Raw genomic sequence first — 22,393 nt, 5'->3', positions numbered from 1 at the left:
AGGGCTGGACCCAGCAAGAAATGTAGGCATGGTTTGGGCAGAAAGGAGGAAAGGTCCTGCACTAGCCTTGGGGCACAAGTCAGAAAGCCACCACACAAGGTTGTCATCGAATGCCTAAGATACCTTGACACCAGGGGTCCCTCACAGTCCAGCCCCAGCCTGGCAGAGGCTGAGCAGCTCCAGGGCAGCCCCTGCAGCAGCCTCAGCCACTGTACAGATTCAGGATTCCCAGTGCAGGGATACAGAGAGAAGCTCACCCCGGGTACTCTCCTCCCCCTCATTGTTTGGCTGCTAGGGTCACTCCTGAAGCCTGAGCTGCTTCAGCCCCACTTACCCCACCTGAACACCACGGGTCAGACCCTGGCGGCAGACACAGCACGGGAGCTTCGCCCCCGTGCTTTAATCACAATCCAGGAACACAGTCGGTTTCTTTAATTTCCCCATGTTTTCCATCACCTTGGGACACTTGCTGGGGGCTTTCAGGCCTCAGAACCTTTGCAGCAAACCCAGGCTCGCAGCTGTCCCCCGGCAGGTCACACGCAGTCACTGGGTGGCACTGTGCCCCTGCCTGTGCAGCTTCATCCTCCTCCTCTGCCCAGGGGCCAGGGCTCCCCTCCAAAGCACACCCAGGGCTGGCAGCCAGCCCCGTTCTGCCACGGTGAGAGCAGTCAGATGCCCGGGGACCTCAGAGGGAGGTGGCCCCCGGCACCCAGACACGGGCCCCCACTGCCTCCCTGCCGGGCTCCTTCCCCACTGCAGTTACATTTTCATTACCATGGTAAAAGGAGATCAACTGCATCTTTACAATGTCCCCCTCCATAAAACTAATAGGCCAGGCAATTGGGAGGGCCCTGTGAAGCACTTTATAGTCTGAACTCGAGGAGTTCGTGCTGCAGCTCACAGGCTGCCCCAACCCCAAATCCTAAGAATTGCAGCATTATTTCTCCCCACGGTCACCCCTTTTGGGCTGGGAGCAGCACAAGGCTCTCTGCCTTCACCTGTCACCCAGAGCCCCACTTGGCTCCTGTGGCACCAGGCTGTTAGAAGCATCCATAGGGATCAGGGTTTCTTCTTCCCAGGGCACCACCACAGAGCTCTGCCCCAGTTCCCACAGTTTTTACACCATCAGGGTGAGCCAACAGCCAAGCTAGACCCAGCCCTGGGCTAGGACAGAGGCCACCAGGTTTCTTTGCCTTTTGCTTCATTTGCAATTGAAAGCCCGAGGCAAGTAGCAACCATCCCTTCTTGACATGATGATGGCAAAACCTGCTCAGCTCTGTGAAAGCCCCTTCCCTCCACATTGACACCCCCTGTTTGTTTGGGAAGCTGGGGGTGACACATCTGGCCTAACCCAGAGCCCCATTTTGAAGGGTGCCTGTCAGAGATGGGGGACAGGTTCTGCTTAGCACATTGCTGGGACCTGGTAGGTCTCAGCCGTGTGCTCCAAACGTACTGAAACGCCTGAAACCTCCACCAGGGAGCCCTGTCCTGGATCCAGCACCAGCTGAGTGGACGACCCTGGGCACAGTGATAACCAAACGGAGCAGGGGCCACCTTCCCACCTTCCTTCCTCCTGATGCACAAAAGCAGCCCGAGAGAAGTTCCCTTTAACTGCTCCCCTTACATTAGACCTCCCAGGGAAAATTAGCACAAATGCAACATCAGTGGCACCAGGGGAATGGACCCTGAACGACTCGGAAGGGGGTTAATTAGTTTGTTGCAATCCCTCTCTCTTTAGTTGCCACCTATAGCTCCCAGCTTTGACAAACGGCTGGGGAAAAGGGAAAAGGATCTCTGCTGAAAATCGATGCTCTTTAGAGGTGAGAGCTGAAGATCCTCCACAAAGTACACTGTTGGGAAATAAAGTGCAGGAGACTGATCCTTTGCCATTAGGGTAGAAGACAAACGGAGATGGGAAAACAAAAGGTTTCCAGGTCTCGATAAAAGTCAGAAGGTAGACAAAGAGCCCATTTCTCCCCTTCGTGGTTTACTGTCTTTAATCTCTCTTTGCTTTTAGTGTCCCCACCTACCCCGCGGGACAGAGTCACGTTTAGACGTGCTGAAAAGCTGAACTAGCATTTACAAAAATGATTCAAGGTTGCCAGATCCTGACTGCCAGAGCTGTGCCAAGCATTACTGCTTGTCCCTTTGGAGAAGGATCTCCTCAGCTCTCTGCTCCTGGACAAGCCCAGCAGGTAACACGAGTGTGCTGGGCAGAGGAAGACACACCAGAAATCCCTGCAGCCCCTTGCAGTCTCCTCCTTAGATTAATTTAATAGCACACTGTACTGACTCCAGAGAACTTTGTAAAACAACTCCCAGTCCCACTGTAGCTGCACCACAGCACTGGTAACCTGCAGCAGAGCTGGTGTATGCCCAGAGGGAGCCCTGGCACCACCAGCACTTCTGCCATCTCCACCACCATTTCAGCATTGCACCAGGGTTGGAGGTTAAAACACACCTCTGCAGCTGACTGACCACCACAGGCAGCACTCTGGGACTAAAATTTCCTTCAATACCTGTTTCTTAAATTGGGATTAACTTAATTTGGACTTCCCACCAGAGCTCTGGGCTGCCCTGTGGGGGACAGAAGAGAGCACAGCTCCAGCTCCATAACCAAAAATCTCCTTTAATCCAAGGACAAGATTTCCTTGCTAGGCACATATTAAGCTGCTCTCCCTACCTTCTACACTACTTTCTATACTGCCTTGACATTTGTATTTCAAACTAATTGCCACTACATCATCTGACTCTGCCCAGCTGTCTAAAAAAAAAAAAAAAAAAACAACACCCTGCATACCACTGGGACCTCTTTGTCAGAGACTGTGAACTCATCTCCATCCAGCACCAGGATGGATTGAACAAACTGAAGCAGTATTTTATTGCTGAAGCATAAAACATGGGAGTAAACAAGCACCAAAGTGCTACTGATCATTAAAACCAGATGGGAGCCCATTTACTGCCTCCAACAGCGAGGTGCCACCGCTGCTCTGCTGAGGCCCCATTGAAATAGGAAACCCACGGCACCATCTGGGAGGTGCTGTACAGCAGTGGCTACAGGCAGGTCCAGCGATTCTGGCCTGGATTTATCTCTACTGTGCTCTCACCACCACTCTAGGGATAACCAAGGAGTGACAGAGCTGTTAGTCCTGGCTCCAGAAGTACAGTCACTGCTATAAGAGTTGTGCCTGCCTGAAGATGCTCCTGTGGGGACAACCTGCCTGTCCAAGGCAAGTCCCACTGCCCAGGGGACATGGTGGAATGGGGAGAACCACAGGCCAAGATGTCCACACACAAAGCAGGGACTTAGTTGAAATCAAAAGCTTTTGTTCAGATGGATGCCTGAGAATCATCACAGGTTCTGGTCACCCTTGTGCATCTCAGCACCTGGATGGTGGATTATCTGAAGCAGCCCGGATCTGGCCTTATTTCCTTATGGATCACTGTTTTCTGGCATGAGGAGCTAAGTACCACAGTGGGAAGGAGCCAGGGGCTATTTCCTCTCTTTCCTAATCAACCCACCACAGATAAACACACAGCGAGAGCATTCCTAGAGTCTGGAGTACTGGAAACTGGCCTTCAGGACTAGCTCCATCCTGGAGCTGCAAACTGAGCTCGACTCCACACCCAGCCCCAAGCTTTGCACTTTTCTCCTCAAGTCCCATTTTCCCGTGGTAGGGAGCCCCCTCAGCAGACCGAGAGCAGAGCACTGCATGGGACCAGGGCTGGATTCCCCGGGCTGCCCCTGCCGGAGCGGAGATGCAAATGGAGGAGGAGGCTGCTGGAGAAGCAGAGGCAGACACATGCTTTTACACTTCAAAGGAAACGGGGCCCTGTGAGGCTTTCAGGAATAGGCACAAATCGATAGACTCCTTTTAAACACCAAGCACATTTGCTCAAGTGTGAGGCAATTAGTCCCTGAGGATGGAGGCAGGACAGGGCCATTAACAGACATACGGGCAGGATGAAGACAGGGATGATAAACACACCAGCCCGGCCTGATGAGCTGGAAACCTCTGGGTCCCTGCCTAGCATCCTCAACCCTGATTTTCCAAATGCCCTTGTGTCCCCTGGGGCTCCACAGGGAGCACATTAGTATCATTTACCCTGTGTCAGTGCAAGGCTCAGCATGTCCCTCTGGTGAACAGGGAGGTTCTGATCATATCCCTTCCACTGCTTTTATCCCTGAAGAATGATGACAATGAGTGGGGATGCCTCAAAGGAGGTGGGAGGTCTGACTTACACTTGCTGGATCTGCTGCAATTTTCACTTCCCCCTCACCTGAATGCTGCTGGGGATGCCCGAGCTGCTCTGGGCAGCTCTCTCTCCACAGAGCCCCTTCCAGACAGTCAGAGCCAGAACCAGGATGTGGGTGAGCAGAGGATGGGCCGCTCAGTGTGAACAGAGTCAGTGTGGGGATGGACCCCATGGTGTGACAGAAATGAGGGCTGACTCATCCCACTCTACTCCGCAGCAGCATTTCCACGCAGATCCACTCTTAATCCACCAACTCCCTGGTGCCCCTGCTTTGTGACTACACAGGTGGGAGGTGAGGAGTGACAATGCCAGCACACAGGAGGCCTCTCCTGCAAGCAGCTGCTGTGTTTCATGTTTTCAGTCTTATTTTCCAGTGAGAGGCAGATACAAAAACCAAGCAGTGTTTATGTCTGGCTGCGTGAATGATGGTGAGCCTGTCCTGTATCACTAGCTACCCACTCCCACTCCTTTATGGAGGCACAAAATCTTCCCTCTTCAGTAAAAGTAGGAAAGATAGAAATAAAACTCTCTGCATGTCCCCAAAGAACTGTAGGAGAAGGAAATTAAATCCATCCTTTACACTCACCGAGCAGGGTGCTGTCTGGGCAGGAACACTGCAGTCATACACCTGCACATTCAAAGAAAAAAAATGTAGTGTTATGGAAATGTCAGAAATAACCCAGCACCCAAGAGCAAAGTACTTCATGCCATAAAACAAACTCCTGTGACTTGGAACAACAAAAAAAGGAACAACACTAAATCAAGATGAGCAGCAACATTTCATCACAACTGCAGTGCCTCTTCTCACCCCTGCACAGAAGGATTGCTTCACCCATGTTTAAAATAATTTTGTCTGATGCTGCTGCTCAGGTCCAGGTCTCAAGGATGCTTCAGTATCTGCTCTGGGCAGTGCACACCATGTGCTGGGAGGGGAATGGGCTGTGGAGAGGAGATGCTTTCCCAGTTTGCTTCACTTTGATTTGTGAGCCTGCAAACAGCTGTGTTACCTGTCCCTGAGTTTCTCCCACTCAGATTTGCTGTAATGTCTCAAAGCTACATTTAAACCTTCATTCCAACATCTCTGCAACTCACAGCACTGAAACCATCTTACCTGGAGCTGCCAGGAGCCAGGCCAGGGGCACACTTGCTTCTCACAGCCAGGGATGGAGAGTTGTGTCCTGCAGAAGCAGATAGAAACAGGCACCCCGCAGGGCCCCAGAAAACCAGCAGCCAAGTCCTGCCAAAAAACCAGCAGCTGTACTGTGCCTCTGAGCACTGCAGGAGCCCAGACATCCTCCTGGGGGGCCTTTGAGGCAGGCATGGCTGAGGGAAGAGTACAGAACAGAGCAGCCCCCCTTCACGTTTATGAAAAACCCTTTGTCCTCTCTTCTCAGCTGGCCCTGGGCAATTTCACCCCTTCCTCCCTCTTTGCCCTTGGCCATTTACAAAGCAAATTCAGGCCGAGGGGGGAGGCAGGTAAGTGGAGACACCTGCACCCTGCACATTTGGCCACTGATGAGCAGGGAGAGGGGGCTGGCAGCTGCCTGCAGCTCCCAACCAGGAGGAATTTGGCCCTGCTGGTTCAGCCTGGCACAGCAGGGGACAGCAGGGGACAACACGTGTGGGGGGGGGAGGTGACGGGCAGCTGCTGTTTGGTGCTGTCAGCCAAATGCTGCATCCCCCCTGCTAAGAGGCTCCTTGCAGGATACCAACCCGGGGGCTTGAGAATTCAGTGCCTTTTAAGCTCTGCAATAAATAAATAAATAAATAAAAACCACAAAAAAAAAACCTCCCAAACAAACAAACAACAAAAAAACATTTGACTTGAAGAATGTTGTTATTCCTGGGAGGGGGGTTGTGTTTGGATTTACTGAAGGTGACCCATTACATAGGCTAACCAAAGAAAAGCTCTGCAGGAGTCTCTGGGGAGGCTCAGCAGGGACCAGACACAGACACCCCATGCTGGGCACTTGGGTCAGTCCAGAAGCACACACCTGGACACCTGAGCTGGGCTCCTTACAAGGCTGTTCAAGCACCCCCAGCCCACGTGGGACTGGAAATGGTGTTCTCCATGATGTCCCCACACCTCTCTGCAGACAAGGACACCCTGGGTCCCACCAAACAGAGGGACAGAGTGTGCCCCACACCATGCACATGAGGACATGCTGCCAATGCTGGACTGCAGAATGTGACAGTGGCCAGAGCTTCCTCCAGGATCAGCTTGGACAAGGAGGATGACCTGATGGCACCAGACACTGAGCTTGGTTTTCACCAGCTGTGCAAATCTCTCTCCTTTGGCTCCTGAAAATTAAATAAAGCTCTTACTGAAACCAGCTGGTGGCTTCTGCAGATCCAGAAGAAGGTGACCAAGTGGGCATGAGCACAAAGGCCACATCTTGGGCCAGGCAGGAGGAAACCCTGAACCCCTTGGAGGGCTCACCACATCTATTATGAGACCTAAGGAGAGGTGGAGGCAGGGAAGCACCATCACAGGGGCCTCTCCTGAGCCTGCAGCTGTTCACTGGGATGTGGTTGCCTGTGGAAGAACTGCAGTGTTGGCAAGAAAGCATTTTTCTGCCATTCTCATCTGCATTGAAGCAGTGTCAGACAAGGCTTCAGACTGCAAAAACCAGAAGAAACCAAAATAAATTAGGATCTTTATTTCCCATAGGAAATCTACCTAGATCCCATTTATAGACCATTTGCCCTCATCCTTATGTAACTCCTCTGCAGGAAAGAAGCAGAAAAAGCGGAGAAAATAAACAATTTGCTGCAAAGAATCAGTGGAAGAGACTGAGTCAAATCTAGCAATGCAAGCAGATAACCTGGGGCTCACTGAATATGCTGCACAGAACAATGAATGCTGAGATCAACAGCATGTGTCATGCATGTACAAACTGGCCCCAGGTAACATGACTAAAACTGGAGGCACTGGTGTGCTTGAGAGAGATGCACAAAAACCACACTGCAGAGTTTATTTTATTGCTCTTAATGGCCTGCCTTCCACGTCTCATTTCCTTTTATTGAAGCTGCCAGGGAGGCATTACATTATCTCACATGCGTGCAAAAACAGCATTTCAGTTGAGCTCATACAGACTTTGTAAATGCCACAGCTGAAGAAAACAAGACACTGGGAACTGCAAAGGGAGGAGGCAGCAGCCGAGTCCAGAGCACACACCTACAGGCAGCATTTCCAAAGGCTTCACAAAGCAGCCAAGCTGCAGTCTCCAGCCAGAGACAAGAAAGTGAGGGAGGTAAAGGTACATTTCTAATAAGCTGGATGATTCACTGAAGGTGGGCAAGGAGTCCTTTTGCAATAGAAGGCTGGTGAGTAATTAATGGCTCGTCCTAGGCACAAGGCTGAGTCTTCTACCCCGGTGCAGAGGCACCAGCCAAACCAGCTCAGCCCACGGGGCAGCAGCACTCACAAAGCTATTTTGAAGGTTTGAAGAACACATTACACCCCTAATTTGCACAGGGGGCTCCCTGGGCTGCCCAAGTCTCCTCAGTTCCTCATACTCACCACAGCATGGTTTTCATCCTCATTAGCACCCTGCTGCAGAGGGAAATACAACCTAACTTTAAAGATAAAGAAGCAGATCTAACCTGCAGCCTGCGAGGGGTGTGTTACTTTCTCTTCTCTCCTTAGCTGGGCCCTGGCAGCTGTCAGGATCACGGTAAGGTCCCAGGAGGACTACCTTGAAGAAAGAAAAACCCCAAGGTCCCTGCACACAGGGCATTCAACTCCCTCACCAGCTTTCTCATCTGATTTCCAGGACATGCAACACAGGGGCAGCAAAATCAAGTTAATGGTCAGAGACAGAGTATTTTTCTCATCCACCAAGGACAGACTTTTACAGCTGACCTGCCCTCATGCACCTGGCTTTCAGACAGGAGGAAATCATGATATTCTGGAGTTAAAAACAATCTCCTCTGCATTTTTTATGCCCAAGCACATTTCTTTTCAGTGAGTCATTTGCATCCATGGGTGTGTTATGCACAGCAGGTATAAATTGCTGCTGCCCAGGGTGCTATCAGAGGAGAAGTTGATAGGGCATTGTGTACACACACTGTGGTGGAGCCTGACCTTTATCTACATGCTGCACATCTCACACCCACCCTGCGAAGCCAAGGGGAAGCACTTGGCTGCTCTGTTATGTATCATAATTGCAGTACAAACACAGTTAGCAATATATTATTTAAATAAGGAAGCAGTCGAGTTTCACACATTGGCAGGGGTACTTCTCAAAGTCATTTTAACAATAATAAACATGGCTCAGCACCTCTATGCTACACACACTCATGGTGGTGACCTGGCACCCAAACAAATCAGTGCATGGCCCTTCCCAGGGTACCTGCACATTGGTGGTCACAGACCTGCCCAGCTCTGCTCACAGACATCTTGCTGCACAGAGAAAACCATATGGCATACACGCTACATGACACACCTCACTGCCTACTGATGGCTACAGGCTACACAGTGGTTTGTTTAAACTAGAAAAAAAATCCCTAAATCACATGTAGGAATGTCTCTGTCCTCCCTGAGAAGCAAAAGCCTACCTCAAACCAGACCCCATTGCCAGGGCCATTCCACCACTGGGACAAACAGGGATGATTACCCCTTCTAGCACAAACATAAAAAGAAATGCCCTTTGCAAGGCAGTGTGCAGGCTGCTCACTGACAGAACCATTTGTCCCCAGGATGGCACCATGGAGGTGAGGGAGGTGAAACTAAAGATGGATGCATAACATTAGACTCCCAACAGCAGCAAGATGACTTCATAGAGCATCCTGGGATGTGTGGAGCTCACCAGCAATGCAGCTCAGGGCTTACAGGGTATTAATTAAATTTTATGCCTGATGAGCAATGCCAGGCTGGTGAGAACTGGCTATTGAAAAGGCTTGCCCAGAGCACAGTGCAGTAACCACAACTATCAATTATATTCTCCAGGGGTGGCAGGCTGTGGAAGAAGTTCACAGTGAAAGATTTTCTTTCCCTCTAAAGGAAGAGATCAGAATGACACAGCCAGCACTTTCTGTTTGTGACCCTATTTCTGATGACCACCAGCCTTTGGAAACCCCCAGAGCAACCCCCACGTTCTGTGAACAACCTCCCTCCACCACTGGCAGAAAGAAGTGTGATTCACTGACCTTGCATGTGGGGGTGGCAGAAGAGTAATGGGCACGGGGGACATGCAGACACACACAGAGCTTTGCTCCTGCTCCTCCTGCATAGGACAAACTCTTCCCTGCCTGTGTGACCCAGCACTGTGCTCCAGATGTGCCAGCACTGCTGTATATTTTACTCTCATGTGCCTGGAAGAAAGGCAAGACTCTAGCTTTAGTTTGACTACACTAAGTAAAGAATCTGCTCAAAGGGGCACTGTTTTTTCCTCATCTTTGTAATAATTCTCTACAGCTTTTTGTCCACCTAGGTGACTTACTGAAACTCCTCAGCCCCTGTCTCCTTGCATGCAAGTCCTGGGAGGAAACAACTTTGAAAACTGCCAAATGCAAGACACAGCCTGGGACTGAGAGTTCGGCAGCTCTTTAAACACTGTTCTTGCAGTTCCTGTGGTTTCCTACTCCTGCTGGGAAAAAACCAACCACTACAGAAGACATCGATTCAGCCAGGCTCATGCTGACATGTCTGGAACAGCCACCAGTTTACCCACTGCTTGTGAAATACAGCAAGGGCTGTAGTGCAAGGAGAGAAGGAAGTGAAGGTGTCCCACACTATCACTTGCAGCAATGCCTCTTTGCCTAGTGTAGAGAAGGCTTCAAGATCAACACTCCAGAGCAAATATTATCTCATTTACAATTTTCTTTCAGTCTTTTCATTGGGAAGGGTCTTCCCCTCTTCACCAGCACGCATATGGGAACAGAGGGTACTGGCTCCACTCTGCCATGGTCCCGTGGGCATGTCCTGGAGCCCCCTGCGTGTTGTACTCTGTGGAGAAGGCTGAGTAGCTCATGGCCCTGTACTGGCTGTGGGAAGGCACCATCCACTGCCCGAGGCCTTGCTCGGTGCCATAGGGACTGTACATGGGTGCTCGGGCCCCAGGCTTCCCAACTGAGTCTAGAGCCATGTTCACCACTCCTGTGTAGTCTTGGGGAGGAGGCAGAGGTGGGGGGAGTGGAGGCAGGTTGGTGAAACCCTCTGGGAGCTGTTTGGAGTCGTGCTCAGGCACCGTGGCGAGGTCCAAGGGGTGGCACCTTGCCCGGAAATCGTTCAAGGTTGTGGCATCACGGATGGGAAGCTGCTGGCTGTCCCCAGCTTCGTGGAACCTGAGCCCCAAGGGCAGAGAGAAGAGTGAGTCAGACCTACCACAGTGGGAAACCACTGAGAACCCACAGAACCCCGGGGGAAAGGCAGGACAAGCTCTCAGCATGTCCTCTGCCCCTTGCCTGCTGCTGCATCTTACTGTCAAAGTGTGGATTTTATTCTAAGCCTTGCCATCACTCACACAAAAAAACCCAGTGCCAGAAGCTATGCCCAGACTATCCTAGTTCTGGATCAGTTCTAGTCTGGGCTCAATATAACTCATGTCTGATTTTGCAATGATAAGAAGGAGAGAAAAACCACTTGAGTTCTGCCACTTCTCAAACGCACTTCCTCCAAAGGATGGGTACACTCTGTGGTACACAGAGCTTGCTGGGAGAGCATTTCAGGATGGGAAACTGAAGAACATTACTAAAACATGAGCATGCCCAAAATGGGTGGATTTGAACACTTAAAGGCTTTGTTGTTGAGATATCTCCATACTAATCTACCACCTATGACCCCGGCATGCTGTTCAACAGAAAGACAACCTTCCTTACTCCCACAGACTGTTTTTCTTAGGAAATACCCAGCAGAAAAGGAGGAATCCCATCAATCAAAGGGTGGCTTTGGATATGAGCACCAGGAGGTGGGACTCACCGATATGTCTGGTAGGATGGTGTAGGCACTTGCTGCTCTCTGGCCAGACCCTCCCTCTGGTCAGCTGGCACTGGTGATGCTGCAGGGAAGGCATGGCTGCTGTTCTGCTCTGAGACCCAGAAGGGGTATCCACTGCTCACCACGATGGGGTTACTCTCCTCCTTCACATCTACATTCTCACCTTTCTCAAAATCTGACTCGGAGCCAGGAAAAGAAAGAACAGAAAAAAATGAGAAGGGGGAAAAGAGAGACAGAGCTCACAACGGTCTACAATGGTTGCATTAATCACAGGGCAGTGGAAGGAAACACACTAACACATCTTCTGCAGTCATACTGTCCTAAGGGACTAGCCCCTTCCAGCTTTTTTCTGCCCTTACACTGTGGTGTTTAATTCTGCCCTGTCCTCTCTTTAGTTGTGCTACTGCTGCCACAAACAGCTCTGCAAACTGGAGCGAGGCCAAAAGAGTAAAGATTTTTTTTTAATGGCATCAGCTCCCACATCTGCATCACAACCCAGCTGTACAAATAGCAGCACTGGCACAACTGCACCAAGATGAGAAGCAGGAAGAAAGCAGCAGGTGATACTGCAAGCTCATACTGCTATTAAAAAGCAATGTTCTGAAAGCACAGCCTACAGCCACACATGGTCACAGAGCAGGGCCAGGCTGAGAACTGACGAACAGTCAGTAATGAAAAGCAGTGAGCTGTCTCATTCACAGACTTAAAGCTACACAGGGCACTCTGAGGGACTCCACCCAGGCAGTTCTCCCCACAGAGGGGCTTATGTTGCTGCTGCTTTTCCTTCCTGTAGCCTGGGCACTGTTTGGAAACCATTCTCTGGGTTTATTGTGCTCAATATTACCACGTTCTTCAGCAGCAGACTCCTTTCCCTCAGGCAGCTTCCTCTTCTGGCCCTTGGCTGGACTAGACTTCTGGCATTTGGTTCGTCCTTCCCTGGAAAGAAACAAGACATGGGGCTAGCTTGGATGTAAACTTTTTGCCCAGATAAATATGCAAAGAATGATGGACAAGCCCTGGAGGACAAAAAGATGGGATGAACCTCTCTGATATTCTGTGACTTACAACTCTCCTAGAGAAGCACCCTGACAGACCCTCAGGGAATACACCTGCTGTCAGCCAGCTCTCCCAGCCAGAACCCTGGCCCCACAGGACACTAGGGATGCATCAACAAAGGAGTTGCCCAATTTCATGTTTGTACAAAAGGCAACAATTAACACAGAAACTCGGCACCAGAGATTTTGGCACCAAGTTTGAAAGTGCAGTCTGATGCTGGACACATGTACTATGCACACAGGGTCTTTTGCTTGAAAACAGCTTCTTAGTAAATGGAAAATGAGTCTAAGCTTAGTCACAAATGATCCTATTAGAAGGAGAGAGAAAACCCATGACATTTTCAAAGTTTAAGAGAAAAAGCGTCAGTTTTGGCCTTTTTCATCAGGAAATGAGATTTTGTTTTTTTTCCGTCATAAAATAACACAAAACAAGATCTCAGATATTTTCATAGCATTTTCTGCTTGGTAAAAAGCATATTTTCCTTCTCTATTGCCAATCTATGGCTGCATTAAAGTATTTTTTTTTTTAAAGTATCATCCACTGGTTTCCCCCAGACCAGACAGATTTCACTGGTATTGGTATCCATCCTCCCTCTTGCAGACAACATTTCCTGCAGGAAGAGATGCTTTTTGATGAGGGAGCCTCCAAATGTCAGAATCAAGCTGATCTCAAGGAGACACAACGACCTACTGCGGAGTCCTGATATCACTCCATTCACATGTCACTCCAGTCTAGCTCCAACTTGCAGGAGAATGCAGGTCTCACATTTTTACATCTCCTACATTTCTGTAGGAAATCCTGTATCACCTTCCACTCCCCCAAGTCTCTTGGGAGGAGATTGCACAGGGGGACAGCATTCCTGATACAGGCAAATGCAGAGTGTACAACGCAGTAGGCTCTGCAGAGCTGGTAAAGTTTTGCTCAATGGCCTTGGGTAAAATTCACAAGTGAACTTCAGTTATAAATAGATTTGAGATGGAAAAACAGTTTACCTTCGTGTGTTCTTCCCGTGTTCGCGGAAACCTTTAGCAAACGGATTGTTGTCAATCTTGAGCTTTGTAATCTTAAAGTAAAAGGAAAAACATTCAGTATCATGGTGACTGCTCAGGTTCTTTATTGTTTCCAGATCTTCACCTCAATATTTAACACAACAGCTTGGGTGAGGGTTTCAGGCATGCCCACCCTATCTAAGCTCTCTCAGCAGCTCCTGTATTGATTAGGAGCTGACATGCAGAGAAAAGTGATTTTCCCAGGGTTAGCAGGATTTTGTGTGGGATTCATCTGATTAGAGAGATATACAGGGTCAGTATCTGTACCTGGACTTTTGCTCATACTCCACTTAGGGTTCTATTAACCACTGACAGCACACAGTGCAAGTAAGGTGCATGATTCATCTCATCAGAGCTGATGTACTCCACGGGAACCACACTGTGCCTGTTTCTTCCCACTGCCCATCAGAGCTGCCCAGGGTGAGTCGTCTGAAAGCAGACACTTTCCTCTACAAGATTTCTAGAGACAGTATTTATCTCACTGTACCTGCTCATTCTGGTAGGCAGTAACAGAAGTGAAGACAGTCTCAGGGAAGCTGAAGACTTGGAAGATGCTCCAGCGGACACTGAAGAGGTCATCTGCCTGCACAATGTGGAAGCGAGGCTTGTAACGGTGCATGGAGTGGAGGATGATCTGGCATAGAGGGAAGAGAAAGTTTTCATGTGCAACCATGGCTAACACACTGTGCAAAGTCTCCTGAACAGACTCCCAGGATACCCACTTCAAATCAGGAATGCCTGCCTGGGACTGGTATGTCCACCATGCCTCTAGGGTGACCATACAGACTAAGGCCTTCCCCAGCAGGCAGGTAAGAGGGCACAGGGGCTGGGCTGAGGAAGAAGACAGGGCACTTGGATATGTTTTAACACCCACATGATCTAATTTCTCACAATTCTTGCTTATTTCCCATAAAATCTCTCGGCACTGAATTCCAAGAGAACACAACCCAATGTCCAACTACAACCTACATGCCCATGTTGATCCAGAGTATTGTTGGTGAGCTTCAGTTTTTGGAAGGAGACAGGTTCTTTCATCCAGTGGCTGCCAGGAGCTGGGGAATCTGGGTGGACATAGGTGCGACAAGGGAGCTGGGGCTCTGCTTTTCCAGCAACTTCCCACTGATCTTTATTCCACTGTGAAAAAGAGAAATCTAGAGCTTAAAAAAAAAAAGGCTTCTTTCACCACGAGAAAGCCCCAGCAACTTTGCTCCACTGTCAATTTAGTGGACTCCTGAAATAAAAGTAGCAGATTCTCTCTTATGAGCCATGATCACATTACCAAAACAAGTCCAGATAAGTCCAAATTTAGGTCTCATTTTTCCTCCCTTTCTCCCAATGGCTGTCAAAGAAGTCTGGCATTAATCATGATTAAAACTGTACCACTTACAATGAAAATTAGTTACATTTACAGCTGCTTCCCAAGCAAAACTGACAAATAACTCCAGAGAGGCATAAAATCCACCAATCACTTTGTTCAAAGACAATTTATTTATCAGCCTGGCAAGTGAAGCATGAAAATTCATCTATTTCAAACAAAGATGGAAGGCCAGCACAACTTCTATTATTTAGAGTACATACCTTGTACCTGAAGTTGTCCATTGGCACAAAATCTACCAGCATGAGGTACTTGGCATATGGGATTAAGCCTGAGACTTTGATTTTGCATTGTGGAAACATTCGTCTGAAGGAGAAATGAAATATACAGTGTCAGGATTTCTCTATGAAGTGGGTCTTGTCTAACAACCAAGCAGTGTGACATGTCCACTCACTACTGGGCACAGTTCTGGTAGCAGTATTTCTACAGGCCAGGTAGTGACCATTGTTCTATCTCACTCATGTACTGTCTGCTCCTGTGTGTTTGGGCAGCAGTCACTGAAGGCCCAACATTGTCACTGCTTTTGTTCTTCTGATTCCAGTAGCATGGACTTGAAAGACAATACCTGGCATTTACAGGTAGTTTCTAACCTTCTGCCTCTATCACAGACCTAGAGGGTGGGTTAGAGCATTTTCTAGCGTGGGTAGAAAATGTGCTCTCATCTAAGAGAGCTTCCCAGTTCTCTCTGCCACCACTTTCATCTTCTGACTTTGCAAAAAACCTTTGACAGCTACCTACCTACCCAATGGTATTATTTCAGCTCACAGCAGCTTTGACACAATCCATTACAATTTTACAATTTCATATTCCTTCATTGGGAGCTCCACAACACATGACTCATTTAAACTTCAGAGCAGTCTGCACGAGCAGTTCTATGCTGTGTTCTTGTCTGCAAATGCAGACTCAAACCCAGGTATTTACTGCTCAGCTTGACCCGTGACCAGGGCACTTTGCAGGGACAGGAAGAACATCAGCATTAAGTGGCTAGATAAGAATACAGAAGCTTTCTCAGCTCATCAGCCCCAAGACCTTTTGCACTTCACAGTCTGGACTTCTAGGACATCCTGGAAATGCAATTCTTCTGCCAGGGGAAGGCAGATGTGCATAACTGGCTACACAAGGGCCACTATTCAAAAATAAGCACTGGGAGATTTTGGTGACAGCTCGGAAGGGTGCAGTGTGGGCAGCTCTCCTGCTCCCTCACCTGCCAGACTTGGTGATGATCATCTCAGTTCCTATCTGATGAAACTTCATCCAGAGACTCATGTCTTCAAGGGTGACCACAATGGAGCTCTGTGGGTAGGGCTCCAGGCTGGGGGAAGGAAGTGCCTCACACGGTGCTTTCACCTCTGCCGGGAGAGGGAGAAAACAGGAACTTCAGACAGGAGAGGAGCTGAAACAGTTTCGCCTGCCCAGGGAGACAGCACCCACACTGGCACTTCAGGCACCCTCCCAGTGCTCCCTCCTGTACAATTTGCTGAATTTCACAGGCTGTTGACACAGAGGGGGTCTGTACATTTGGCAGTCACTCACCTCAACCCCAAAACACAGTGCAAGGCACAGTGCTGGGCAGTGCAGGGAGCTGGGTGCTGCCATTCCACCTGGGAACCTCTGCTGCTACTTAGTCAGCTCAGATTGCACACAGGCTTTTGCATCTGGTGTGTGTTTAGCTGATAAATTATTTTGTAAAGATTTGTGTATTATAAAAAAATCAACCTGACATTCTATACTCTGAACCTCAGACTGTCAGGTAGCCACAATCCACTTCCATTCCTGTTCTGGTATCATCAGGGTTACACAGAACACTAAAGAGAATAAAATTAAAGCTGAAAGGATTGGAAAGTTTACCAGTGGATAATGGAAAAGAATGACAGATAGGTGGTAGCAGAAGTAAAAAATCTCTCCATAAGAGAAAGAGACAATGAGACCCAAGTGTGAGTGGAGGGAAGAAACGGAGATGACAGAGCCAGACCATGGAATAATCTGAAAAGAGAACAGTTGTGGTGGTGGTAGAAGATGCCTCTCCAGTAACACATCACAGCACATCAGAGGAGCTGCTGCAGTGTGCCTGCACCTTCTGGTGCAGAGGAACAACTAGGGTCCTAGGGAAGAGGAAAGGCAGACTCTTCTGGAGAAGCTGTCTTTGGTGTTGATGGCACAAACCTCTGTAAATCTATTTGGATTAAAAACTTCCTACAGAAGCTGTTGATTATATTGTAACACGCTGCCCTATCCAAAAGCATGGCAAAAAGCCTAACAAAACTTTTCAATTTCTGGTCAAAATGTGACTTGGTATAACTACTGGTGGACTGATTTCATCCCCAGCAAGGCTCTACAAACACTGCCTGTGGTCTGAACGAGGTATCAATAAGGCTCAGGGGGCACTGGCAGGGGCAGTGCTGGCCCCAGCTCTGTGCCAGCAGGTCAGACATACATGGCTATTGGCTTAAAAAGGAGATTTTTCTGCCTCTCAGCCTGGCCAGATCCAATTCAGACCATATCAGAAATAAGGGAATTTTCACCTTGTTAGAGTTTTTCTGAGTAATGTCTTCAAAAGATTAAGCATAAAAAAAGTAGATAACTATTTCCAGAGAAAATTGCTTTTTTCAGAACATGACATCTGTCCACAAAAACAACCCAGTGTGTGTCTAAGGGCTTCTTCCCACAGTATAAGGAAGTAAAAAACATTTAAATGTAATTTTGTCAGTTTGTAAAGGTCTTTAGGCATTTAAAAAAAATATCCTCTGCCCTTTTCTCCGCTTTGATCCAACATTAATGAACTGGCTAAGAAGTGACACCTAGTTTGCTGACTAAGATTAGCTTGTTAACATCTTCTTACTAAAGCTTCCCCCATATCCTCTTGCAAAGACATGAAAGCTGCCATGAGATGCATTCGGTAGCTCAGTGCAGCACATATATCAAAAGGAGTTACAATAAAATTGGGCTGATTTCCCACAGGAGTCATCCAGTCACAAATACATGCAAACAGATCTTGATTAGCTAGACAGATGCTCACTCCTTCCTCAAATGAATTTTACAATTAACATTTTTGTAAGCAAATTCCAATGCCATTAAATGAGACTATAACAACGCAGATCTCAGGAGTCCTTATTGAGGGGAGGCTTCCAATGAAATCCAGAGGAACTGAAGTGGAAGAAGTTCAATACTGAATTAAAAATCAGAGGCAGATGCTATAATCTGGTTTTCACCATCCTGAGTCCACAACGATGCTACAGGAGACAGAGAAAGAGCTGTGCATACAGTAGACATTGCAGAAAAGATTTTAAAATGCAGTCAACATCTTTTACCCTGCAGGTTTTCTGAGCACAGTCTGAGTTTGAAAGACAGAACATCAGGAGTCTGCATGTGGATCTGGACCACAGCAACAGCATAGACCCACACAGCCTACACAGTCACATGGAGTCTCAGCAGAATTTTGCTGCTGCAGTGGACCCATTTGTAGGATCCACACTAGATTTTCTTTGCAGAGCCCAAGCCTGGCTTGCAAGGCACTTCAACTTCATTCCTGTGGCTGTGTGGCTGATGGCAAGTCTCATGTACACATCTCCCCCACAAAGATGCCTGCAGGACAGAATTACAGCAGGAGGAGGTGTGCAGCAGGGTGTCCAAGCACTGAACTGGACTTGATAAAGCCATATCTCCATTGTTTCCTTTTTAGTGTAACTTTAGTTTTTATTTTAAATATTATTTGAAAGAGATTTAAACATGCTCCAAGAATTTTAGTTCTAAGCCACCTTTAAAAGTATTGCTATTGTGGTGGTAACACTGCATGGCAAATTTTGAAATATATTTTTTTATGCCAAGGTGAATTTAAAAAGGAAGACAGCTATTAAGATAAAGGCACTGAAAATAAAGAGATCTTCAATCTATCCCATGGTTGGTTTTAAAGTCCTTCTACAAATATGAGTTTGCCTTTCAGTTTTTGTATCTAGACTAGGCTGTACATATCTTTTTCCTATCTTGGAGATGGAAAGGAGAGAAAGAGAAATGAGAGTCAGTTCAGTAATGGTTCCATGACGGACAAGATCTTTGGAGAGAAGATGCTGGAGAATAATCCACCCACCTAAAGTCCCTCAATAAAATGTTAATTAATGAGACAATATTATGATGTTAGAAAATTTGTCCCAGTCTTTCCAAAATGTATGGGATAGGGTTTGCAATACTGGGAAAAATCCAACAAGGCAAAAGGCATGCTGCTTACCTTCACTAAAATCACTTATTATTACATTTGTTGCTTTTATCTTCTGCATGAAGAAGTCCAATACTAGTAGCTCTCCAGTGTCCAAAGAGGAGAAATGCACATGATATATAGAGCTAGCTGAGAAATTAATCTTGACAACAGCCAAAAATATCCCCATGTTCTCTGACGTTATACACATCAGTAGGAACACCCCCACTCTCTGGAGGGAACCTCATTTCTCAGAACAAGAAAACTTTTTGGCAACAAAAAAATTTGTATTTCTACAAACTCAAAAGTCTTTGCCTCTCAAATGCACCCATGGAATATTTCTGCTGCACTGGGTCGTGCACCAGAAACAACTCAATAGGTAAATGAGGTGACTTCCACAATATTTGGAATCTATAACATGATAAAATACTGTAACATTTTATCATTGTTGCTCCTTCGGTTTTCAAATAAAAATCCTCTCAGAGTGGCAGAAATCATTATGTATCAGATCAATACAGGATGTACAGCTTTATAAAAATCCAAATCAGCAGTGAAGGTGGAAATGATCTGACTCATTGCATGTGTATTTTGCTTATGAATGAAGCAACACATTGGAGAGGTAGAGAAAGGAAGCTGAGAGTACCCAGCCACCTCTTAACGTGAGCATAGGAACTGCATGGCTAAACTAGGTAAACAGTTGCTTCCTTCTGATTTGGGTAAACACAGGACTAAATTTGGGTTTCAGTTGATATAACAAACACAGTGCCTCTGGACTAGCCCCCAGTTGTTTCCCAGTGGGTATCTGTCACTGTGCACAACCTGATCATTCCCATACACAGGAGGTGAGCAGCATGCTAGGAGACAGATTGATGAAGAAAAACATAGATAAGGAAAGCACAAAAATTCTGTGTTTTGGCATGAACCTTGAAGAGGTGTGTGGCGTTTGCTTTGGCTTTACACTTATAAAAAGAGCAGAGAAAAACTAAAAGAATGACCAGATAGTTTGTATCAGAACTATAACTACCAATGTAACAAATATTTCCAGACCTTCTGTGGCCTTCAACCTGACAGTACACAAACACCTCTTGCCTTCAGTGAAGATCACACTGCACAGGGTGTTAAGGACAAGGGAGTTTTGGGCACAACTGTAACTTTGCTACCTTACAACAGATCTTCCAGGGCTCATAAAGAACACTCAAAACTACAATTTCCCATCCCTTCCTAAAAAAAAAAAATAAATAAAAATTTGGAAATACTTTCCAGTCACACACATTCTGATTCTGCTATAAACGCTGGTAACCCTTCAGGAACACTTGTTCTATTTTCTAAAGTGATTGTATACTCTTGCATAGGTCTTGGAACTTTCTGCATAACAAGGAAAAGGAGGGAGTCCTTTACTTACCTGGTAGAGCTTGCATTTTTCCATGTACTGTAGAGTCAAGGAGCTTGCACGGCTGTGAGAGCTACCAGAGTTCTTAGAAGGGGAGCCAAAATAGTCCAGTTCCAAAGCAGGTCTGATTTCCTGAAGCAAGCAAAAGCCCTTCCTTCTGAGATCCAGTGTCAAGAGTGACCGTGGTGAGGATGGGACTGGGAGCAGAGCTAGCCAAGGTGAGTTCCTGTTTTATGGAGGCTAATGAGCAGGGAGGAGCTTCTTGCCAGGGCTGTCCCCTTGCGATCCTTTGATGTCCAAAGGGACAAAGAGAGGAAGGATCTGCAGCAATGGCTGGGGCTAAGAGAAGAAAATCAAAGAGAATTAACATGGCTTTGACATACAGGAAACCCTACAGGGGAAATGCACCTTGATTTACTGCTAACGCGCTTTAAAACAAATAAAGACCAAAACATCAGCTGAAGACTTACCTACAAAATAAAAAAAAATCCCTTGAACAGCCAGCAGGAAAGATTTCCTCCTGATTATTCCATAGATTGGATATAATTTTCATCTCAAGAGCACAGAATCATCTTGATTTCTGATATGAGAGTCAGGACTGTATCGAGCTTGTTCCTTCCCAAGTGGGTGATTAACAGTCTGTGGTAAAGTTTGCTCTCACAACTGGGATGCTGCAGCAATGCATTCATTCACCAACAGATGTCTTCTCCCCTAACACAAACACATTTGGTGACAGAGCTACTCACCTACCCAATCTCTGCATTCACAGAGAATGAACTGCACAGTTAATTTTCCTGCTGTGCTGCTTTTCTGCACAGGGTCCTCAGGGCTGTCTGCTGAAGCTCAGGCCAGGGGCAGTTAACTGTTCAGCTGAGCTTCATGAGGAAGAGCTGCAAGTCTTTAATGGCACAGCCACACCAGCACAGCCAGACTGGCACCAAACTCCTTCACTCCCTTCCAGGGCTTGTGCAAGCGACCCAACAGCCTCAGCATGGATCAGGCATTGGTTTCAGGCCTTGTTCAAGGCACTGCTCTTACTGAAGGGAAGGCTGAGCAGAAACTGAAGGACTTGAGCATTTTTCCCTTAATTAGTTTATTCTGCAAGTGTGACCATTAGCTCTTGCACTTACAAGTGCTAAGAGACAGCAATCAAGTCTCATGCTTCAGGGCACAAACCAGCCCCTGCACCTCGGTGAAGAAGGCAGTTGTGGGCATTCCCACACAGAAACGGCTATACTAACATTTACAAGGTCAAAGATGTTCAAAAAGAGGTCAAAAGCAGGATACCAGCCTCTGTGAGCCAGTGCTGGACCTTGCACGGTGAATTCTACAACTCTGCCCATTTCAAAGACTATTACTATAATGCTGCAGCTCATTCACGGTCTAGTTGTGCTCCCACTATACTAAAAACATTTTTTATTTTGTTGGTGAGGTTAGTGGGACATCTGATTTTCAGTCTGACATGCAAAACATATTCTTTGGTCAGTTTCTATAACTGAACAACATCCCTTTAGTTCTGCTTTTATTGCTTTTTGGGGCAGGCAATGCAAGGACATACAAGGATACAGGGGTTTAACTAGGGGAAGGACAGGCTCTTTCTCAGTAGTATATTGAATTTTAGGCATCTCTAGGCAGAGAAAGGCAGATGCTTGGTGTGATAAGGAAGAGTGTTTATAATAAAGAAGATGGAGAATTCAACAAGTTCTTAGGAGGATTTTATAACAGAAGATGGTAAATTGGATCCTGGCACCTTTGAAGGACTACATCCAGCCTGCCTGATGCCCCATTAATACTACTGGGTAATATAGAAAACAAGGAGTTCACTTCCTTCAGCTTATTTGGCAACATCCAGAGCTGGGGAGTCTCAATGCCACTGAGGAGAGGACTATCATGTGGTGGAGCATCATCATTTTGCAGCTCAACGAGATCATTTATTACATATGTGAAAAACTAAACAGGAAAGGAAAAGATCAGCTGAAGATGGTATTGGGGTCTCATCTCCTCTGCTTGCACAGCCACTACCAGACACAAACCAAACAGGATGCAGAAATGCTTTTCTGCTCTGCAACAAAAGGAAAGCCAGCATTAAATCTGCACCTCTCCATGTCCTGTTTTTCTGATGCTAGTATTTTAATTG

At 47.2% G+C, this 22,393-nt stretch overlaps 1 protein-coding gene across 1 annotated transcript; it reads right to left on the bottom strand.

The window, feature by feature from the left end:
• Window positions 1–8,724: 8,724 nt before the first annotated feature.
• LOC103536592 (T-box-containing protein TBX6L) lies at window positions 8,725–20,589 on the bottom strand. Its single transcript, XM_008502771.2, has 9 exons — window positions 20,269–20,589; window positions 15,882–16,026; window positions 14,881–14,983; window positions 14,272–14,436; window positions 13,790–13,936; window positions 13,246–13,316; window positions 12,042–12,133; window positions 11,180–11,372; window positions 8,725–10,545 (listed from the first exon to the last, which is right to left on the bottom strand). The coding sequence occupies exons 1-9, from the start codon at window positions 20,282–20,284 to the stop codon at window positions 10,119–10,121; spliced, it is 1,359 nt and encodes a 452-aa protein (XP_008500993.1). The 5' UTR covers window positions 20,285–20,589; the 3' UTR covers window positions 8,725–10,118.
• Window positions 20,590–22,393: the final 1,804 nt, after the last annotated feature.

Source organism: Calypte anna, chromosome 15, assembly GCF_003957555.1.
Source record: "Calypte anna isolate BGI_N300 chromosome 15, bCalAnn1_v1.p, whole genome shotgun sequence".
Lineage (NCBI taxonomy): Eukaryota > Metazoa > Chordata > Aves > Apodiformes > Trochilidae > Calypte > Calypte anna.
The sequence above is the reverse complement of the archived record's forward strand: the minus strand, read 5'-3'. Positions and strand labels throughout refer to the sequence as shown.